Here is a 22,388-nt window from a genome sequence, read left to right as displayed (position 1 = left end):
ACGAGGGGTACTGGAACGCAGCATTGACGGCTACTTTAAAGTAACCAAAAGTATTAAGAAGACTGTTTCCGGTTTTGGCATGTTTCTTTCAGAATAAAGGAGTGATTACGCGCCAGTACATCTAATGTCATTATATTAATTTAAATTCTAACAATAATAAAAAAAAATTATACCATAGTTGTTTATATAGTTAAAGTCATAGTTATTATAACTATTGTTATTAAAGTTACAGTTATTTCTGGTAAGTAATGTTTTTTATCAAGTTTGTTCAGGTGATAGTTTGTTGTGAAATAGTCGCTCCGGAAGTCGTATTCTGTAAAGACGGGCAACGTTATAATTTACAAGGCGGGTCCTAGGAATTGTTTGTAGGGTACTGTGTCAACAAAGCTGGGGAAGAAACGAGCAGCTTCACAGTTTTGAGATGGTAGTGCATGTAAACATGGTGCAAATAAGACTAGAATAATGAGCTCGGCTACGTGATGAAAACGAAAGTAATCGCACAAAGAAACGGATACTTGAATTTGACAGATCTGGAAACGCAATTAAAAATCTTTTGATATGGAACCTTTGTGATCATGAATCGACGGTGGCTGACTGGGCACGTCTCTCTCGGGTCGGCGTGAAAAATGAGTGTCGTTCGGGCCATTGAACGCAGGGGTTTCCCGAAGGCCTTGATATGAACGTTCTGGTAAGAGTCACTCGCTTATTTAACCGATAAACAGTGGATGTTCAATAATGTGTGCGTAGCTGCACTACCCTAACATTCATACATGTTATCCGCCTGTGCAGATGCTTCGCTGGCTTTGCCTGCTCACCCTGAGCCTCCCTCTGTTGTTTTGGGTTGGACATGTGATGATACGGGACGGCCCATCACCTGCTGCGGGCAGAAAGGCACTCGAGGGCTACACGAGGATCAAGCCCGGCAGAACGGACCAGGTGAGACACAGGGAGGATAGGGTTACACAAAAAAACGCTTACAAAGGTCTGGTTCCGTTAGTTCATGGTGACCGTGAAAACTGATAGCCAGTCATATTAATTATACAGTGCATTCCTTAACCTAAATAACAAAGGCATACAACTGTCAGTCTGTCAGTCTCTGTTGATTGTGTTTGTGTATATATATATATATGTGTGTGTGTGTGTGTGTGTGTGTGTGTGTGTGTGTTAGGGTGAAAACCATTACTGCAGATCTGTATCTGTGTCAGACTGGGAACACATTTGCATTTCAACAAGACAAAACGCTGGAGCGTACCACAAAACAACACAGGAGTGGCTTTGGAAAAAGTCTGTGAAAGTCCTAAGTTGCACATCCAGAGTCTACAGCTGAACCCAGTAAAGAATATATGGAGATACCTTCAAATCAAAAGCTCTGTCTAGCTTGTACGATTGTTCCCAGCAAGACATGCTTGACCTAAAATTCTGATTTCATCTATTTTAATGAGCCCAACACAAATCCTTCTGAAAGCACATTCTGTAATTCCGATGGAATAACAGATGAGCTATAACCATCCAGTTACTGATTTATGTGCACAAACCACAACCTAAAAATGTCTCATCTTGCCCCTTTTTTCTCCACAGATACTGGACATCAACTGTAGTCAGTGTGCCTTGGTCTCCAGCTCAGGTCAGATGCTCGGAGCTGGTGCTGGAGAGGAGATAGACAAAATCGGGTGTGTGATCCGGATGAATAACGCGCCCACCAAGGGGTTTGAGAAAGACGTTGGGAGGCGCACCACCGTTCGTGTTGTGTCTCACACCAGCGTTCCCCTGCTGGTAAAAAATGAGCAGTATTATTTCCAGCAGTCAGCAGAGACCACATACGTGTTTTGGGGTCCTGAAAGGAACATGAGACAAGACGGCAAAGGACACATCTTCAATGCCCTCCTGAAAATGGCAAAAAAATATCCAAATGTCCGAATGTATGCTGTGACGAAAGACAAGATTGATTACTGTGACGGGGTGTTTCAGAACGAAACGGGAAAAAACAGGTACGGTATGAGTTTAACTCATTTAACTCAGTTTAACTCATTAGTTGTACAAATAGAAAGTGTAGCCATTTACACACTGTGTAACTTTGTTCTCTAATTCAGAACATTAAAGGTGAAAATATAATTTGCTCATTTCAGCCTTAAATCAACTCAGTTGATACCTTACTTTAAAGGAAGTTATTGTGAATTCTTGTGGTCAAAGTTTACGTTTTTCTTAAACAAATAAGTGTTAGAATGTGAGGAAATAACTGCTATAACCTGAAATCCAAAAATCTCAGCAACAAAGAGATATCAATTGAAGCTGAGCTTAGGCTGGGCTCTTTGTAATACTACTTTTTACCACAAGAGGGTGAAGCTACTCAGTGTTCCCATTGTTTAATCAGGTCAGTTGTTTACTGAGTACATTCTTTACACTTTACAATGACAGCCTGGCTAATGGCAAAACCTCTTGAGGAAATGAGGGTCTCTAAAAAGAAATATAGTGGAGGAAATAAAAATAAGTAATCCAGCCTGGGACGTGCAAACGTGGTGACCAACTACACGAAACAGCGTACCACTGTGTTTGCCAACAAGGGTTTCTCCACCAAGTACTAAGTTGTGTTTTGGTTGGTGATCGAATACAATTCACTCCACAACATGCAAATCAATTTATAACTTTATTGTTACGTGTTTTTCTTTCAGGATTTGTGGTTGACATTCTGTCTCTCTCCATCAAAATGAAACTACCATAAAAAATAGAGACTTATTTTTGGGGGGGAAATCCGCAAACCTACAAATTCAACAGGAAATTAAATAATTACTTCCCCCTTTTGTACAGTGTATAAACAGTTGTGATCTAATGTATAGTTTATGACTGATGCCAGGTGCCAGGATTTATTTTTGACTTTGTAAGAATTTGCAGAACTTCTTTTGGAAGAACAAATATTTGGTGTTTCTCACTCAGAATGAAAACTGGGGCGTTTCTCAGCACTGGATTCTTCACAATGATTCTGGCCATAGAAATGTGCGACAGCATCCACGTTTATGGAATGATTGATGACGGCTACTGCAGGTGAGACATTGATAATCCATATTCAAGCTCCATCTTTTTTTCCTATGTGTGTACATATTTTATGTATATACAGTTATGCTGAGTGTCTTTAGTGACCCACTGTTTCCTTCCTGTCAACAGCCGAGCCAATCACAGTGTTGTTCCCTACCATTATTATGAACAAAACAGAATCAATGAGTGCAAGATGTACAAGGTCCACGAGCACACCCAACGGGGAGGCCATCGCTTCATCACTGAGAAAGCCATCTATGCCAAATGGGCAGCACGCCACAGGATAGAGTTTAAACACCCCTCCTGGAGCCTCTGAAGAATGAGATTAAGCTTTACTGGTAACAAATGATAATGGCCCCTTACAGAGATCAGTAGGACACAACACCATAAATTAAAACCAGTTAATACCAAAGCTGCTTTTAGATTCTTCATAACTGTGCCTTGACTTTTGCTCTTTTCTGCACAGTTTTTTTACTTCATGCTTCAATCTGGCCTGTGTAATATAAAGCTGCAATTATATACATTTCATTTGAGATAGAAAGTGCATTATAATTATATACACAGACTGTATATAAAAGATATACCTAGCTAAAAAGCTAATGTCCTTTAAAGGTGCTTCATTTCAAATGGCCAGCAGGGGGCAACCCATCTGGTTTCATCTGGTTTAATAGAAGTCTACATGAAAACAGCCCTTCAACCCTTCCTATGAGTTTGTGGTCTCAGTTTCAGGTTTTACTGAATATAACATGTTGATTTTATAAATTTCATTCCTCACTTAGAGTCAAAACAGACAGTAATTAGATTATGCTTTACTTTGTGGTGGACGCTGTCCCTCAATTTCTCATTCAGAATCCCACTAACCAATGGGTGTCATTATCACTACGCCACCATGGCCATCTTTTATATACAGCCTATAGTTATGTAGGGTCACAATTAGGGTTAATGCTGCTTTTGAATCGATAACAAATTGTCAGAAAATAACTGGCACTTACTTTACCGTCACAGAAATCTAAACACGCATGAGATAGTGGCATTTCAGCATTCTTGTATGAAAGATAACTTGTTATAAGAAAGTCAACCACCAGAAAATTCAGCTGATTAGAACAAATAATGACTAATCCCTTCAGCTCTTCTATTATTGTTTTACACGCTCTTGGTCCATGATCATGATCAAAAGATGACTGTCGATTCAGCATTAAAGCAGAGTTGAGGTCAAAGCTGAAGTAATCCTGTATTTATGGCCTCTGGACATTTTAAAAGGAAAGCTGTTTTCAGACAAGCCTTTGTGTTGCATTTCATTTGAACTTTTTCAACAAATAAGCATATTTGAGCAACTTGAAGTTGGTGCTTATTTCTGTAAAAACCTCTTAGTGTTATGCTGTAAGCTCTCTACTGAAACTTTATGCTTGCATTTGTTGCTGTCACAGTAACTGTAACAATATGGGCGAGTTACAGTGTTAAAATGCTTGAAGTGGTAACATTTCATTGAACGTGCATTAAACCGTGTTCAGGTCTTTCTGTAGTGCCGCTGAACTCGTGATCCTGCCGTTTGCTGTTTTCACATCTGCTTTGGTGACCACATTATACTTGCTCACACCCACAGAAACTGAAAAAGCCCTTTAGGGTATATGATCAAATGTTACATTTGAATCAACAATTGTGAGCAAAGGAAGACTCCCATTGTCTTGTTTTAATACTGAATTTCATCTTTAAAGTTTTTTACCATTTATATTTTGCTGCCTGTTACTATTAAATGGTAAATGGCCTGCATTTGTATAGCGCTTTACTTAGTCCCTAAGGACCCCAAAGCGCTTTGCACTACATTCAGTCATTCACCCATTCACACACACATTCACACACTTGTGATGGCAAGCTACATTTACAAATGCAGGCCATTTACTATTAAAAACATAGAGCTGCCTTTTCAGTTGCATAATGCTTATTTGGTGGCTTATTCCAGAGACTGCATCAGTATTTGCACTAGTGAGCAAGCGTTTTACTATAATGTGTACTTCAGACATGAAGTGTTTAAATTTACTTGTGTTTTAGCAGCCAAAGTCTATGTATATGGTAAAAGGAAAAAAAAAAAACAACCTTTCAAGGCACAAACTTGAATGTAAACACTGATCACTGTGAGATAAGTGTTATCATGAATAAACCTGCTAAAGAACACTTTCTGTTTGTATGTGCGAGTTTGGATTTCAGAGTCTTGTTTACTTGAATATGTGCATCTTCTCTTGCTCTCGGCGAAGGCGGTCGCACTTTTTTTCCTCCTCCTCTCCTCTCCCTTAGCTTCCCTGCTTAGCCTCTTGTGTCCTTGTCTAGTCTCGTGTTTTTTGTATTACTTTTCCCTGGAACACTCTCTCACAGTCTGTTCTCTAAAACCTAAAAGAGGAATTATGGATTTGATCAACTGGTCCCTGAATGCAATTGACACCCCTTTCTCAACGAGAAGTCTGGGCTTGGGTGAGCCTGACTGCTAAAGATATCTACCTATTCGGAACCATGGTAACAGGGTTCTTCCTGATCGGAGCTGGCTTGGCCCTGGCTTATCGAAGAATTAAGGAAGCGGAACTGGCTGTTCAAACGCCCACAAGGCTGCCCGCTGGGATTGAAACGATGGGACGAGGCGTGAGTTTCTCAAAATGGGCTCATTGAGTCAGCATGGATAAGATCTTGGAGAACCGCACGGCTGCCGTGAATACTCGGAACAAGACCTCTGAATGCAAACTGGATTACATCTGGAGGGGCTCGCTCTGAATAACACCTCTGAGCGCAAATTGGATCACATCTTGGAGAAGCGCACCGCGGTCATGAGTTCTCAGAATCGGCTCTTTGAGCACAAGAATGACAACATCACGGAGCGTAAGTCTGATAACATCATGGAGAAGCTCGCGGCTCTCCAACGGGAGATTGAGTGACCAGTGTTGGACTGTTAGAACAGCTTTGAAATTCATATGAGTTGTTCGCAGTAAAGTTAAAACCACCATCACTTCATGCGGATACCCCTTCGGCGCCAGCTGCGGTCTCAAGGCTGGAGCTGAACAAAACACCCTGATAACGACTGTGTTGAGACTGTTCTTCCCATTCTATGCAAGGCCACCTGGGTTGGCTGGAAGACTGTTTACTTAGCCTGGCAGGGCGAAGGACACTGTCTCAGCTGAACTCTGGACACACACACGCACACAGACATATACACATGCAGATGTACACTCATCCTCCCTCCCCCCTCCAAACGCCTTCGACGCTTATTCCCTTCCGATGCTGACGGTGGATCATGGAGACCAGCGCATAGGCTGCAGGCCCGGATGTACTGTCTAAATCGGTTGTCTCTCACCCTTTACCCACCCCTGTTGCTTGTCATGTGTTTCTTTGGTGTATTAGAGTTTTTTTCATGTGCTATGTGCAGAGGTGTTTTTTTTCTGTTCTCAAACTGATCTCCCTGTTGGAGCTCAGTCTGGGGGGAGTTATTTTTTTCTCCTTATCTTTCCTCATGTTGTGCTTTTCCATGTTATACCCCTCTGACCTGTCTTCCCCATGTGATGTTTGTGTAATGTATGTATGGTCGGAAGTAGAGCAGGGCGATATGACCAAAAATATTTATCACGATATACATTTGAAAATTTGCGATAACGATATAACTGACGATATAATTGACACAAGACAAAATACTTTACAACTCAACAACTTTATTAGTGCAAAAAGCCATCAATGTATTTTCACTTAAAGAAGCAGCTGATTTTTATGTGCATTAAAGTTATATAAAAATGTAACAGTGCAAATTCCTCACTGACAGTTTAACCAAAAGGCATTTCCAGTGGAAACTGGCCGACATATCCTCAGCATAACCATGTATAATATCCACAAAACTTAAAAAGAGGTTATACACACACAATACGGTAATATTATGTTGAAGCACAGTACGTATCACTCCGCGAGGCTCCTGACTGCGGTAGCCGTAATGCTCCGACAATTCATCAAGCCTTGCGGCTTCGTAGCTTAGCAAAGTCGTACTAAAACTTTTGACAGATTTTCAAGCCGTGTACATAAAATCGTTTCGAGGTCAGTAAACACAACCAGAGTTCATACATAAGGCACACGGGATTATAAGGGGCACTGTCGATTTTCAGAAAAATCCAAGGATTGATTTTAAGTGCGCCGTATTTTCCAAACAACACGGTAATAATGACGGCCCGCTAGCATGCGCTACCAAAAATAGTGCTTTGGTGTGTATCTGACAGACGAAAGCTAAACCAGTTCCACACCACTGAAGTTGCAGCATTTTTACAAACCAGTTCTGGTTCATCTGTTTCATTTAACGATCCGCTTTCGCTCTTCTCATTCTGCGTCGCCGCCATGTGCGTATGTAAACAAAGGCACTGCGCATGCGCGTTTTACCCATATTCTATCGCGATATTTCATTTTCCTATCGTTGCCCAAAATTACACCGGTATTACCGTGAACGGTATGATATAGCCCAGCCCTAGTCGGAAGGGTAAGACGGCGCTGGCACGGCTGGCAGCCTTAATCCAATTTCCCTCGGGATGAATAAAGTATGATCAATCAATTCAGTTCAGTGCTTTGGACATTCTTTGTCTACCCTCGGTTCTTTCACCAACATCTGATTAGACAGTCAGTGTGCAGATGTGAAAGATAATGGGCTCACTTCTGTTAGCTTTTGTTATTTTAAAATTGTATAAAATACCTCAATTTTTTTTAATACGGGCTTAATTAAAACATTACTTTTAAAGGGATGATAAAGTACATAAATACAAATGTATTATTCATAGACTGCATGTCCGAAGTATATACTGTTGTTGTTCAAGTTTCCAGTATGACATAGCATAGGGATTGTGGGGAACAGAAAATGTTTCAAAGAGGAGCCTTACGTGTTAAACTGAAACTAAACTAAAGAAATGAAAAGTGAGACTACTTCACTTGTGCCGAACTTTGTCACAGATTCAAAATTAGCTTAATAATCAGCACAAGACTATAATTAGCAGAAGTCCTGTCAAAGGCCATTTAGTATTTCTTTCAGAGGGCAGTTGTGTCTGGCTGGAAATCAACTAATTTCGTGTCTAAGTTTGTGTCACTTTATGCCATTATGCTCCCCCCAGAATCGAAAAAGTTATGAAGATACATATTAAAAAAAAAACCCCAAAAGAAACGCTAAACAAATGTGACACTCCACATAGATCACTTACCCACAAATCTCTCTTTTATGTTATTGTACTTCGTTAGTTCCCAGAGTAGAAGTAGTTATTTCAGTTCAGTTTTTATTTATAAAGAATTTACTTTTAGTTTGGTTTTCATTAGTTTAATTTGTTAATTTGTTATTATTAGGCCTTTTGTTAGGGGTACGATTTGGAAAATTTGGGACAGATATTACAATACATCTCATTACACTGCAAAGGCAGATGAGTCACAATTATGCAGACATTCCAGGTCTGAATAAACACATGCAGCAAAGCTTCATTAGGTAGGTTTCAGTGACAAATCTGATCTGAATCAGTGTGGGAGTGGATGGACTCCAATTGTCTGCTTCAGAGGTGGGATTCCTCCTGGGTCTAGGTGGCCTCACTCACCTAGAGGCTGTCAGCAGTTACTCATCTCTGTACTATTGTCTGTTATTTAAGGCTGAAGAACTCCCTCCGTTAATGTGAGATTGTTGTTTGCCTTTTTAAAAATAAAAAATAAAAAAGCTCTGTGCTGTGCCTCAGTTTAGATGCTTCCTGTCTTTGGAGACTTTGAGATATTCTGATGGAGGGAGGCCTGTGGAGAAAGAGAAATCTGTTGATTTACCTGCTGTCTTCTGCCTCATTCCCAGCACTCCTAAATAGCTTTGTTATGCTGTCTACCTCCAGTACTCCCAAAAACCCTGTTAAACATTTTATCTTTGTCCAGTTCCTGTCAAAAATGATAAAGATTAAAACTAAAGACTAAAGACTAAACTAAAGACGTTATTTATTTTTTTTTTTTTTTACCTGATTTCAGTTTCAAAATGTTTAACACATTAGATAATACTAGCAACCTTGGTTGTGTTCTCTACTTTCCTGTTAATCAACTGTCTTCACAAAGCTTTGTGTTTTCATTGCAATGCATATTATTTGTTACTTAATTTATGTAATATGGAGCAGCATTTAAAAGACTAAAACTATGTAAAATTAAGGTAAAACTGAGCATTTGCAAACAATAAAAACTAAAATGATAGCAGGAAACCTACCACTCTGGAAACTAGGTGAAACTAAAATGAACTGAAAACAATAACAGAAACAGACATGAAATAAAACCTGATTACAAAGAACAAATCTGTGACGATGTCAGGCTACATCCTGGAAACTACCGTAGCAACGGTTGTTTATGAGCTCCGGAGACGCAGCTGCGCTCACTGCTCTGCAGGCACACAGAGAGGATGGGCGCGATGACGTCAGAAAGTGGTGCAGGAAGATGGGGGACGAGAGAAATGAGGGAGACCGTTAACGGAGGCTAAACAGACCATGAAAAGGTAAAAGAACCCCGGACCATTACGGGCCCCCGTTAACCCACTATCACCCGTCAACTTCATTGATATGCTAGCACCGTTAGCCGGACGCTGCTCTTAAGAATAGCCAGTAAAGACAAGTGGAACCCCGCGGAAAGCGGCCGGTTGCGCATTTAAAATGGTGTTTTTGTATCAAAATGTGTAGTATTTGGCTTTAACGTTTGTCAGGTGTACCTAGCAGCTGTATGACGGTAATGTGTGTTTATTCCTAAATAAGCACATAGCTTGTAAGTTATACTTACGCGTTTAAACATGCTATTAGACTAATTACAACGAACTAGATAATATCACTACGCGTGGCGCCGTTTAAATGAAGTGGGATGAATCTGTGTGCATGTCTGTTTTAGTCTACCTTTTCCTGTTTAGGTATGATGACAGACAATTACAGCTCGTGTGCTGGAACTGATCAAGAAGCATGGGGCTCAGGCTGGGTGGCAAGGTAAGACCATGAGAGGGTGTGGTGGCACCATGCCTCTTGCCATTAGTATCGTTGTTAGTACTGTTAAAAAGTGCAGGCACTTGTTGTGACTTTCGACTGACGGCTAGAAGGTTGCTGGTCATCAAGAGCCTTTCTGTCCCTGGCACTTTTTGGCACAAGACTTGAGAGTTGCATATGGAGCTTCAGTTGACGGGAAACCATGAGCATCTACAGCTAGTGATGGGCAGATGAAGCTTCATGAAGCACTGAAGCTTTTCATCCAATTGGTTCACCCCAGTGCAAAGCGCCTTGAAGCTTCATTTGCTCTAGTAGGACATCTAGTAGGACATCTAGTGGACGTAAAAATATTAGTTGGCATGAATTTGAAGAGTGTGGCATTTTGTACACAGCCTGGAAATGTCAACAACAAAAGGAGTGTGTAAAACATGTATATTGTAGTGATGGGAGTATGCTGTGTATATTTATACTGGCAGTATGGAAAATGATTATTTGGAAATGCTTAAAATGGAAATGATCATTTACTGTGAGGTGAGGTGTGGTTGGGGTATGGACAGTGGTTGTGCTTTTGTAACGTTGGGGTATGGACAGCTACACACTGAGGCTTTGAGCCTCAGTCCTGCCTGTTCACATTTTAATCTGTTTAAACTAAATTTTCACTGCTTTTATGACCTTTTTAGTGGGGAGAACATAGCTAGGATTTAATGATTTAACAAATCTTTTAAATCCTTTGTCCTCCACAATGCTAAATGCCTGGGAGTCCTCAATCACCATGCTAACCAGGTCTTCATCTATTGATTGTTCTCCTGAGGAAAGACAATAAAAACAAAGCACAAATATAAATATCACACACGTAACTTATTACAGTTGTATAATATTGTTATATCATTTAGTAACATTACGGCATGCTATATTATCATGGCATTTGATGGCTCACCTGGTCTTGCTCCACAATCGGTGTTCCCTTATTCTCATGCAAAGCTCTGTAGTGCTTAAGCATGGATGAGGTGTTGTTATATCCCAGCTCCCTGGCACATAGCAAACACTTCACCTTGTACAAAAGTAAAGACAGCTTAACATAAATTGTATTGCACCATCAGTATTATGAAAATACATCTTCTGTAGAAATTTACATACCTTGTTGGGAGGAATAAGATCAAAATGTTCCCACACAGGGGAGGACATCCTCCTCTTCCATTCTCTCCTGACTTTCTCTCCTCACTCTCCTAAACCTCCAAACTGTCTCCAAACTCTCACTAACCGCAACTCTCCATCAAACACCCACATTATGAATGAAGTCTGAGGGGTTTATATCGCTGTCATAGCTCGCGGGAAAGTTCGAACTACTTCCTGAACCAGTCATGTGGTACAGCCGGGCAGCGAGGCTTCGGACGTCATCATTTTCTTTCTTCTTTTTTTTTCTTTCTTTCTTTTTTTTTTTTTGCCTGTCCCATTTGGTTCTTTAGCCGTCAGAATTGTTGTCTGAAGACCAACAAGGATACCAAATGGATTTATTTTGCCAAATGGATCATCATGGCATTGCCGTATTGGTCCATTTGATCAAACTTTGTTGTTATTATTTACTTTATTTTCAGTTGTTACAGATGGGACAGACATGACTGGGGGATAGGAAAGGGAGAAAGAAAGAGAGGAAGGAAAAGAAAACAGAAGGGAAAAGGGACAGTGAGAAAGGGCACTTACAAAGACAAAGAAAAAAAAAATCTCCTGGATCACCTGTTGAGAGAAAAAGAAGAGAAAACAAGCAAAAAAAAACAAAAAAACAAAGCAACATACTAAACACAACACCATCACGTTAATCTAGCTAAGTGTGAACAGCAGTAAATACTAAATATTGAATGTTGTTGTGCAGCACGCAGGACAGACAGCGCACAATGTGCTTTGAAGTAGCAGCTAAGAAAGGTGTAGTTTATGTCTACGAACAGTGAACACCCGTGTGCACACCTGTGTGGATCAGCGCGCTTGTATACAAAAGGTTTCCCCATGTAACGGTCTGCTAGAGGGTGTGGAGGGCCATAGCCCCGTCCCCCAGGGCATGAAGCAGGCATGGAGGAGATCCAGGCTCCAGACATCCAGAGGCCCCAGAGTGCGAGAGCCCAAGGAGTACCACCGGAGGGGCATCCGTGCCACCCTCCTGGGAAGGGCTGAGGAGATCCCCAGACGAGAGGTCACCCAGTAGCCACGGAGCAGAAGCCAGAGGGGGCTGCACCGGCGTGCCCGCCGGCTCTGCCGGCAGCCAGCTGTGCCAGAGTGAACCGAGTTGCAGGCCCCGAGGCCGGAGGCCCGAGGGCCCCTTTGCCCTGGAAGAGGCCTGACCGAGCGACAGGCACCAGGCCCCGCCAAGTAGCCACCGGGAGTGAGCTGGTGCATACCTGAGCGCCCAGCCCCGGACACCAAGAACCACCAATGCACCAACCCCTGAGGGCATCAGTTACCGGCAGGGAGTGTGGTGAGGGGAGATAGGCCTCCACACTTTGGAGGGCCTGGGAGTTCCCAGGGAGGTGGAGTCTAAGACCCGACCTGACATATAGACACAGACAAACAGGCACACACAGACACAAACATGCTTTCCCACCCTCATGCACACATATACAAACACTCAGCACTCACCCAACGTAGGGATAGACATACATGGACATGTACACACAATCATACTCCCCAAACATACTCTATACCCCGGGTCCAGGTACCCTCGCCCCCAGAGGGGAAACGGCACCCAGACCCAAGAGATGTGACCCTTTCCCCCGGGGTGGAGGCAAGCAGACCGCCCCAGGCTCCGCAGCAGAAGGGAGGCCAATCGGACAGCCAACACCTCCTCCCAGTTCCCCGCCCCGATGGCTAGTAGAGAACGGGGGTGTGTGAAGACCCCATACCTCCCTCCTCCCGCTCATGTGTAGTGTTGCTGCGTGTTGTTCTAAAGTGCATTTAAAACAAGGGAGGGCATGGTGCTGCTGCCAGAGAGCAGCAGGTGTTAGCACGGCCCCTCCCGAGAACCCTCAATGTCTACATGGATTTAAAATTGACAGGTGGGCACCGGCGCCAGAGGTAGGGTTGAAAACACAGACCGTCCACTGGACGCCGTTAACGTGGTCACCCTCAAGGCCCTATATGTATGTGTGTGTTATGAGAGTGTGAATAATGTGGATGTCTAAGTTGTGGAATAAAATCGAGGCACAGGTGGCCAGAAGGGGACAGAGGGGGGGAATGCCTCCCCTGCACCCTGGTGACACACCCGCACCCCAAGGCCCTACCTGTGTGGGTGGGTGTGGTGGAGCGGGAAGAGGGAGGCAGCCGGGGATGGGGAGGAAAAGAAGGGAGGGGCAAGATGCCCCTCCTTAGGGCCAGCTCCCCCGCTGACCCCAGTAGGCACCCCCGTCATCATTTTCAGCTCCTCCCATAAATGAAGCAAGCCTCGATACGCACATCGCGGAAACGCCCCCTCCATTACTCGACACAAGCTTTGAAGCCTCGATACAGAACGTCACATCACTATCTACAGCAGGGGTGGGCAACTTCCAGTCCTCAAGGGCCAGTGTCCTGCAGGTTTTAGATGTGTGAAACACAGCTGATTTAAATGGCTACATTACCTCCTCAACATGTCTTGAGGTTGTCCAGAGGCCTGGTAATGAACTAATCATTTGATTCAGGTGTGTTGACCCAGGGTGATATCTAAAACCTGCAGGACACTGGCCCTTGAGGCCTGGAGTTGCCCACCCCTTTTCTGTAAAACACAGTGGTGGTTCTGTCATGGTTTGGGGCTGTTTTTCAGCCAGTGGAGTTTTGGATTTTATCAAAATTGATAAAAACTGATTATTAATACAGAAAACTACCATCAGAGTGTGTTCGACGATGCAGTACTATTTGGAAAGCATTTGATTGACTGTGGCTTCATTTTTATTAACATGACAATGATCCCAATCACATTGACAGTGTAGTAAAAGCATACCTGGATAGAAAGAGAAAAAAAACACAATATAACACTATGAATCATGGATTGGGCTCAAAGTGGTCAGTGGTATGTCACTCTGGGAGATGTGACATATGATAATGCTGCAATGATCAGCCGGTCGATCAGCCTGTCAGCCAGCAGCTTTATGCTGATGCTGCAGCGGCTGGTGCTAAAAAGCAATCGCTTGTGAGTGTATGTGTTTTTCTTATCTAATGTCTTTGTTTATATTAGTAAAAGGGCTGTAGCCAACAGGATTTACGAAAGGGTTATACATGAAGCAAAGAGATGACCTGCTTTGGTAGTGCCTCAAGAGAGAGACATGCCTCAAGATGTTTGACATATTATAGTTCAGCAAGTGTTTTCCGCCAGTTTTAATACTGGCGGCCAATTTTTTTGGCAACTTCTGGAAACAACTTTTTGGAAAACAACTATTTTTTTGGCATGTCACAGGCTGTTATTTTCATGCTGTCAGTCAGCTGCTTCATGCAGACACTGCAGTGGTCAGCCGGTGGTGAGTAGCTCAGACAGTGAGCATGTGCGTTTTGAGGGTTAGCCTCATTAGCTGCTGCCTCTCAGTTAGCAGTTTGTTTGTACAGAGGAAACAAATTTATGTCAGCTTTTGTCTCACTCTGCATGTATGCAAGTATGCCAGATGGGGCCACTAAAACATCTTTTGTTACGCTGTGTATGATTTAGGCCTACACTAAATCACTCATAGCAAGAATCAGGGCCAGTTAGAGCTTGCCTTTTTGTGTATTAAAATCTAAAATAATGTGGTTGTGTGCAGTTTAACTTTTTTTTTAACATTTAATTTTGCTGCTGCATTCTCACACACTGTGGTTTTCATTGTCCTTTCTTAATCCGATAAAAAGTAAAAGTAGTGCCTCTAGTTTCCATGTTAGTAAATGTTTTTCTGTATATTGCACCATTATGTTTTACTCTGCAGGGACAACAGAGCCACAGGATGGTGATCTTTGCTGCCATCCTCATCCTGATGACGCTCTTCATCCTGTACAGCTCCAACAATAACAGCAGCATTGATGCTGTCTATGCTTCTTTCCATGTGGCTACCAATCATGCCACCAAGACTACAGACCTGAGGAAATGGACAGGAAAAGACGGCTATGTGCCAGTTTATGGGAACAAAGTAGGTTGTGCACAAACACTCAAAGTTAAAGCTGGAACTATAGTGAACTTTGAACCAGAAATCAATATAGAGTCAGTTTCCCGATTGTTAATGCGAGTGAAATTAATTTAGTCTTAGAGACTGACTGTGACACTCATTTGGATGTATAATCTTGTGTTTTATTCTAAATACCTGTGAAGGTATGGAGATACAGACGAAATGGAGCGCATCAAATGCTGCTGAAGTAATTTACTAATATGTATTTTGGCAGAAGCTGTAACAGGATGTCATTAAACTGGGCCCAGCTCAGGCTGTCCTGTGAACGCTATATCCAAGTTGAGTTTTATCTATGCATAGGGGTGGCTTCCTGAACCAGCCAATAGCAAAGAAAAATTGTTGCTTTTTTCCTCTTCAGTAAAAAACAGCATTGACTGGGATGTCGACCCAATCTGAAGTTAGAAACTTGGGATAGGGTGCACAGCCTACATCCTGCCTCCAAATTGTCCCACTGCCTACCATTATAATGCGATCGGAGCTAAAAACACCCCGAAAGTCCCTGAAAGAAACCCTTTTTTTTTTCTATACTGGATGTTCAGTAATGTCAATAAAGTTTATTATTTTAATCAGGTAGCAATAATCTGATATAGTGATAACCCTGCCTAACACATAGTTGCCACTGGGCTGTAGTTGACTATGTATGGCTAAACCTACACACATTTGCATGACCCATGTTGCTGAAAACGGCTATATTAACTTATTATCATTGTTATGAGCATTGTCAACTGGATTTAGCACTTAGTTTTAGTGTTGTTAGGTTTTTTAAAAATTAAATCAGCACTTAAACTGGTAAAATGTAGACGCCACACCACTGTTGCCGACAGCTATTGTTTTAATATGTTATCTTAAAAAGCTCCATCTTGTGCTTCTTTTCAGAGTATGACCATGCACTGTCATGAGTGTGCACTGGTGACGAGCTCCAGCCACGTCTTGGGTAGTCGAGCGGGAGACGAGATTGACCGCACCGAATGCGTGATCCGCATGAATGACGCCCCTACGACGGGGTATGAATCTGACGTCGGGAACCGGACCACTCTGAGAGTCGTAGCCCACTCCAGTGTGTTCAGGGTGGTCCGGAGGCCGAATGAATTCCTGCGACATACAGACAGCCACCCAGTGATCATTTTCTGGGGACCCCCAAATAAGATTGGGAAAGATGCCAAAGGAACCCTTTACAGATTGATCCAGAGAGTCAGCATGACCTACAGAGACTTCTCTTGTTTCACTGTCACACCGAGCAAAATGCGCAGATTTGACAGCCTGTTCCAAAGAGAGACAGGACGTGACCGGTGAGTGTTAAGGGTGGTTATAAAATGTTTTGATAAATGTAACCAAACGCTGTTTTCCTATATGGTTATTTTTTCCTCTCAGACAAAAGTCTCACTCGTGGTTGAGCACAGGTTGGTTCACAATGGTCATAGCCATTGAGATATGTGATAACATCAAAGTATATGGGATGGTTCCACCCAATCACTGTGGGTAAGTATAACATTTGACTTCAACCCATTACAGGGAATTTAAACCAGTTAACCAATAAAGAAATCAATCTGTTTTTCCAGAAGAAAATCTGGATCCAAGAAGATGCCATACCACTACTACAAGCCCAGGGGCGGTGATGAATGTGTAACGTACATCCAGCACGAGAGCAGCCGAAGAGGAAACCACCATCGCTTTATTACAGAGAAACAGGTGTTTGCACGCTGGGGAAAGCAGTACAACATCAGCTTCACTCATCCCAAATGGTAAAAAGGACTTTTCTGAAGACTTTTCTCTGGAGTTACAGGAGCACGAATGAGCTTTATCGGTTGGATTTTATTTGAACTTTCCCCAGATGAGGCCTCTTTAAAAAAAAAACAAAAAACACACTAAGTATGAATGACGGTCTAATAATGAACCACATCTCGGAATAGATGCATGGGATTTTTTTTTTTTACAAAAGTTCAGTTTCAAGCCTTTTCCTGAAACCTGGTGTATATTCCACACTGACTTGTGTTTTTTGTAAATAGAAAATGAATTTAAAAAGATTTTTTACATGTTTATTTTTTTTTATTATATATTGAAAAAAGCAGTTTCTCGTGTTAAAAGGGGATCAGCAATCATGTCTAATCAGCTATAACTAAGTGGCCTATAAGGTACTCTTTATAGCTATAGTTTTCTGTTTCATACAGAGGAATCGTATTCTGACGTCACTGCAGACATAGCCAGTATATCCCTAATCCAGTGTACAAATAATCTATATTGGGGCCTTATGGTACAGTGTAAGAGCACAAGTTCAAGAAACCATAAAATACACTGTCAGTATCTTAGCTGGATGAATCCAATTTTTCTGCATACAGTACACCTTTCAGCTCTTAACACAAAGCACCCTAACAGTAGCTTAGTAAGTCTGAATTCGGCACGTTGTATGTAAATAATAAGACAATCTGACCTAAGATTTAGTGTCAGCTAAACTAACTATAATATAGTGTTTATGCTCTTTAGTACCAGCAAACATTAATTTAACAGATACATGATTTGTTTCAAATATTTCACTGCTCTTAAGTCAACTCTGACAGAAAAAGAAATGCTACTTTTGTGGACATAATCAGACCTCTTAAATCATATGGGAACCCAATTTATTATGGAAAGACCTTTTTAGTTATAGGTACTAACTATGTGCTGATTTTCAAACAAAGATGCAGAAGGCTAATTTCCAAAAATGACCAATATTCTGAGACCAGGGCATATTAGAGGGTCAAAAATAAGGGAGCTACTTATGTACAGTGTAAAATTCACACATTTCCTCTCTGAAAGGAGCAATATGTTTTCTACAGTATAGTGCCAGTTGAAAGATTACTAGTGAACTGTCTGCCTGAATCTGACCTTAAACCGTTTCACCTCAGTGGTGTCGTGGTGCATGTGGCTGTAATTCAAATCGTCCGCGGTACACATCGTGCTCTTGCTGTGAAATCTCAGTGAAATCTCAGTTTGAAGCAGAGAAGCTTCCTAAACTGTGACAATAATTTTGCAATTATCTTTAAGAATTTGCACTGTCATCACTGTGCATGAAATGCGATTTTAAGGTCCGGAAGCCTGAGCCTTTTTTCTTTTGAAATTAGTAAAAAAGAAAATTTTTAAAGAATATGAAGATACATAGATGGTACTGACTGCTGAAAACTAAGTTGCCTGCTATATATACTGAGATAACAGCCTGAAGTAGATTTATGCAACCCAGATTTTCAGGCGTTCAATAACCACAGTTTTAGGCATATCGGACTGTGTATATAACTGAATGCAGTACAACAATGTCAAGTGTTGCTTCAACAGCTATAACCAACATGAATGAATTAATGCAGGATTACGATAAATACGAAGATGTACCAAAAACTTTAGTCAGTTAAGTTTAGAACCTGAGACAGTGGCATGCAAACACATACAAAAAGTTTGAGAGCTGAAAAGTCTTGTAATCTTACAAGAAAAGCTTCCAGCTTGAAGAAAAGCAGCAACATGTTTTGGGTTTTTGTAAATGCAAATGTATGTTTAACTGACTGGTTTAGAAACTCAGACTCAGAGGGTTAGTGACATTTATTTGTACATTCTGCACTCTACATGTGTGGGGTTTTTTTGGTTTTTTGTTTTTTTTAATGAAAAAACAAACATTTAAGTGCCAGTTCAAGCATGTGAATTGTTTTGTGTTTTAATAATCATTGTTGAGCCATGTAGAAAGAGAACGAGAGAATGAAGACTAGGTTACATCATTAACAGATACGTTTGACTTCTTGCAGGAGATATTGCAAAAAATGCCAGTTATGGATAATAAACAACATGTGGTAAATGCCAATTGCATGATTTGTCTGCTAATACTTGACTGACTCTTTAATGAACCACTGGTGTAGTGCTGCTAAAATATCCACTGTTAGCTTACCACAGTTAGCTCCTTCATATTTGTAATTTCTTGAAATTAAGTTGCAACTTTAAAGTTACAGTGTGTTAAATCTCATCACTGGATGTCAGTAGACTGCAGTCAGGGGAGTACAAAAATGGAACTCAGTTAAGTTCAAGTGCATAATCCTAGCTGGCCATCGTTCATCTTTTGTGACTGTAAGCTGTCAGTCTGATGTCTGCCTCAGGTGTCAATGTCTGTTTACTCCGGAGGAAGCTGTAAAACTTTGTGAAAGGATCCATGAGCCATGAAGCTGACTTCTGTACAATGACAGTTATACTGAGGTGAGTTGTTGAAGATATCCTGAACTTTTCTGTGCATTTTTTTTGTCACTGTTAGCTGCTGTTAGCCATATTTTCTTTGAAATGGCTCTAACATTATGTTGGACACTTGGGATACTGAGGGGGAAGGGGGGCACAGAATGTAATCAAACTGTTTATTAGAGGGAAAGTGTGATTTTTCTGTCTTTTTCTTTTTTAGACACTCAAGCCTGACATTAGCAGCATAATGTAGCTTATAACCAGCTGTTGTTTAGCTGGCTTGTCAGCTGTCTGCAGTTCAGGAAATTAGGCTCGAGGTGAGGAAGAAGAGAATGAGGTAGAAATGGGGAGAAGGGGAAGGAGATGAGAAAGAGATGAAGAAAATACACATACAATGTTAAAGGGTCAAATATAATTTGAAAGAGCTATTTGTGGTCTCTATATTAAAAGTAACTTATAAGACATATGTATATGGCCAGTCTCTAGCCACATACAGTACCAGTAAAAGTTGGATACACCTTTTCATTAATGGTTTTTCTTTATTTTCATGACTATTTACATTGTAGATTCTCACTCGAAACTATGAATGAACACATATGGATTATGTAGTAAACAAAAAAGTGTGAAATAACTCAAATATGTTTTATATTTAAGATTCTTCAAAATAGCCACCCTTTGATTTGATTACTGCTTTGCATACTCTTGGCATTCTCTCGATGAGCTTCATGAGGTCATCACCTGAAATGGTTTTCCAACAGTCTTGAAGGAGGTGCCAGAGATGCTGAGTACTTGTTGTCCCTTTTGCCTTCACTCTACAGTCCATCTCATCCCAAACCATCTCAACTGGGTTTAGGTCAGGTGACTGTGGAGGCCAGACCATCTGGAGCAGCACTCTATTGACTCTCCTTCTTGGTCAAATAGCCCTTACACAGCGGGAGGCGTGTATGGGGTCATTGTCCTGTTAGAAAGATAAATGATGGTCCAACTAAATGCAAACTGGATGGGATGGCATGTCATTGCAGGATGCTGTGGAGCTGTGTGCTGTGTTATTATCCCCGTCACTGTCACCACCAAAGCACCCCACACCATCACAGCTCCTCCTCCATGCTTTGCGGTGGAACCATGCATATAGAGACCATCCGTTAACCTTTTCTGCATTGCACAAAGACAAGTGGTGAACCAAAGATCTCAAATTTGGACTCATCAGACCAAAGCCCAGATTCCACTGGTCTAATGTCCATTCCTTGTGTTCTTAATCCTAAACAATCTCTTCTGCTTGCTGTTTTTCCTTAAGTAGTGGTTTCTTAGCAGCTTTTTGACTATAAAGGCCCGATTCAGGCAGTCTCCTCTGAACAGTTGATGTAGAGATGTGTCTGCTACTGGAACTGTGTGTGGCATTTATCTGGGCTCTAATCTGAGGTGCAGTTAACTTGTGATTTCTGAGGCTGGTGACTCGATGAATTTATCCTCAGCAGCAGAGGTGACTCTCGCTCTTCCTTTCCTCATGTGAGCCAGTTTTGTCGTAGTGCTTGATGGTGTTTGCGACTGCACTTGGGGACACATTAAAAGTTTTAGCAATTTTCTGGAGTGACTGACCTTTATTTGTTAAAGTATTGATGTACTGTTGTTCTCTTTACTAGCTGATTGGTTTTTGCCATAATATGAATTCTAACTGTTGTCAAATATGGCTGTCAGCTGGGTACCAACCTGACTTCCCACAACACAACTGATGGTCCCAACCCCATTAAGAAGACAAGAAATCCCACAAAGGCACCTTGACAAGGACCACCTGTGAAGTGAAAACCATTTCAGGCGACTACATCATAAAGCTCATTGAGAGAAGGCCAACGGTTTGCAGCGCTGTCAACAAGCAAAGGGTGGCTGCTTTCAGAATCTATAATAGAGGACATATTTAGAGTTATCATTTTTTTCTTTGCTACATAATTCCATATATCTTGCTTCATATATTTGATGTTTTCATTATGTTTCTACAATGTAAAAGCAGTAAAAATAAAGAACAACCGTTAATTGAGAGGTGTGTCTAAACTTTCACTGGTAGCGTACATAAAACAAAATTAAGCAGAAAAGCAACGTGCTTCTCAGCCACTCTATTCAAGATGGCAGGGAACACGGCACCTCCAAAAAATCAGCATCAGCTGCTATAACTGGGTAAATTCTGGGTAAGTTTATGGCAATGCATCTGTTTGTTGGAACACTTAATTACACACTAATCAATGTGTGTATATATATATACGAGTACAATATTCTTTGTTTTTATTAAATAACCTCAAAAAATGAATTTTAAGTGCATCGTGCAACAAAGCTAATGACCAAACTGCCATCGGGACATCTAAGGCCAGAATTGCTATTGGTTTGCACCAGTACAAAACCCTTATTTGTTGTCAGAAAAAAACAAAAACAAATAAGGCTCTATTTTTAGGAGATCTGGAGTTGATCCAGAGCTCTTAAAAAAAATAGCCCTATTTATTTTTATTTTTTTTCTTCCTGTTTCTTCCTGTTGATAAGCAACAGACATCTCAAATAACTGCGACAGGTCTAGTTTTTTACTTGGCACCGTTACCACTGTTATCAGTCACTAACCTACCACTTCTCTTCCAGAGACTCCAGCTATATGTGAAAATTTTGTTGGTAATCACTCCAGGTGCCTATGATTCCCCCAAAATCCTCTGTTGTTGTTTTGGGGTTTTTTATCACTTTGAGCCTGTTTCTCTTTCTAAGTTGGCCGAATTGGCTGAAATGGTCACCCATCTGAAGCTCTCTGTGTGTCCCCTAGACATTATTCCCACTCATCTATTCAAGAAGACACTGTCATGGCTAGTGTGCTGTCCATTACTGATGTGGTAGTGCAGCCATCTCTCTCTCACAAAAACCAAAAAAAAACCTGAAAGAGTTAAATTTCCTTTCCTGTCCAAGGTGCTGGAAAAAGACGTGTCAAATGGTGTCAGTGGTGAGAAGTCTGGTTTCAAAGCACATAATAGCACAGAATAAGCACTTTTAGATGTTTTTATTCATCTTCTATTGATCGCAG

General features: G+C 41.4%; 2 protein-coding genes across 3 annotated transcripts; both read left to right on the top strand.

The window, feature by feature from the left end:
• The first annotated feature begins 343 nt into the window (after positions 1-343).
• Positions 344-5,202, top strand: st6galnac4 (ST6 (alpha-N-acetyl-neuraminyl-2,3-beta-galactosyl-1,3)-N-acetylgalactosaminide alpha-2,6-sialyltransferase 4). The gene is made up of 5 exons (XM_003451452.5): positions 344-688; positions 790-936; positions 1,579-1,988; positions 2,932-3,039; positions 3,160-5,202. The coding sequence occupies exons 1-5, from the start codon at positions 677-679 to the stop codon at positions 3,344-3,346; spliced, it is 864 nt and encodes a 287-aa protein (XP_003451500.1). The 5' UTR covers positions 344-676; the 3' UTR covers positions 3,347-5,202.
• Positions 5,203-9,399: 4,197 nt separating this feature from the next.
• Positions 9,400-17,992, top strand: st6galnac6 (ST6 (alpha-N-acetyl-neuraminyl-2,3-beta-galactosyl-1,3)-N-acetylgalactosaminide alpha-2,6-sialyltransferase 6). Of its 2 annotated transcripts, none has more exons than XM_019360968.2 (6): positions 9,400-9,535; positions 9,938-10,010; positions 14,921-15,121; positions 16,034-16,446; positions 16,529-16,636; positions 16,717-17,992. In XM_019360968.2, the coding sequence occupies exons 2-6, from the start codon at positions 9,987-9,989 to the stop codon at positions 16,901-16,903; spliced, it is 933 nt and encodes a 310-aa protein (XP_019216513.1). In that variant the 5' UTR covers positions 9,400-9,535; positions 9,938-9,986; the 3' UTR covers positions 16,904-17,992. The 2 variants fall into 2 exon arrangements, with proteins under 2 accessions (XP_019216513.1, XP_019216514.1); XM_019360969.2 differs by having other exon boundaries at positions 9,438-9,535; positions 9,919-10,010.
• The last annotated feature ends 4,396 nt before the right edge of the window (positions 17,993-22,388 follow it).

The sequence above is a fragment of the Oreochromis niloticus genome, linkage group LG7 (genome assembly GCF_001858045.2).
Source record: "Oreochromis niloticus isolate F11D_XX linkage group LG7, O_niloticus_UMD_NMBU, whole genome shotgun sequence".
Taxonomy (NCBI): domain Eukaryota; kingdom Metazoa; phylum Chordata; class Actinopteri; order Cichliformes; family Cichlidae; genus Oreochromis; species Oreochromis niloticus.
This window is presented reverse-complemented; position numbering and strand designations above follow the sequence as displayed.

What these genes read in the sequence shown, in the direction of transcription:
- st6galnac4 (XM_003451452.5), top strand. An exon ending in AGCCCGGCAGAACGGACCAG is followed by an intron (nt 937 to 1,578) that starts GTGAGACACAGG and finishes TTTTCTCCACAG; the next exon opens with ATACTGGACATCAACTGTAG. An exon ending in AACGAAACGGGAAAAAACAG is followed by an intron (nt 1,989 to 2,931) that starts GTACGGTATGAG and finishes TTTCTCACTCAG; the next exon opens with AATGAAAACTGGGGCGTTTC.
- st6galnac6 (XM_019360968.2), top strand. Translation starts at nt 9,987, where the DNA reads ATGGGGCTCAGGCTGGGTGGCAAG. An exon ending in TGCCAGTTTATGGGAACAAA is followed by an intron (nt 15,122 to 16,033) that starts GTAGGTTGTGCA and finishes GCTTCTTTTCAG; the next exon opens with AGTATGACCATGCACTGTCA. An exon ending in GTTCCACCCAATCACTGTGG is followed by an intron (nt 16,637 to 16,716) that starts GTAAGTATAACA and finishes CTGTTTTTCCAG; the next exon opens with AAGAAAATCTGGATCCAAGA.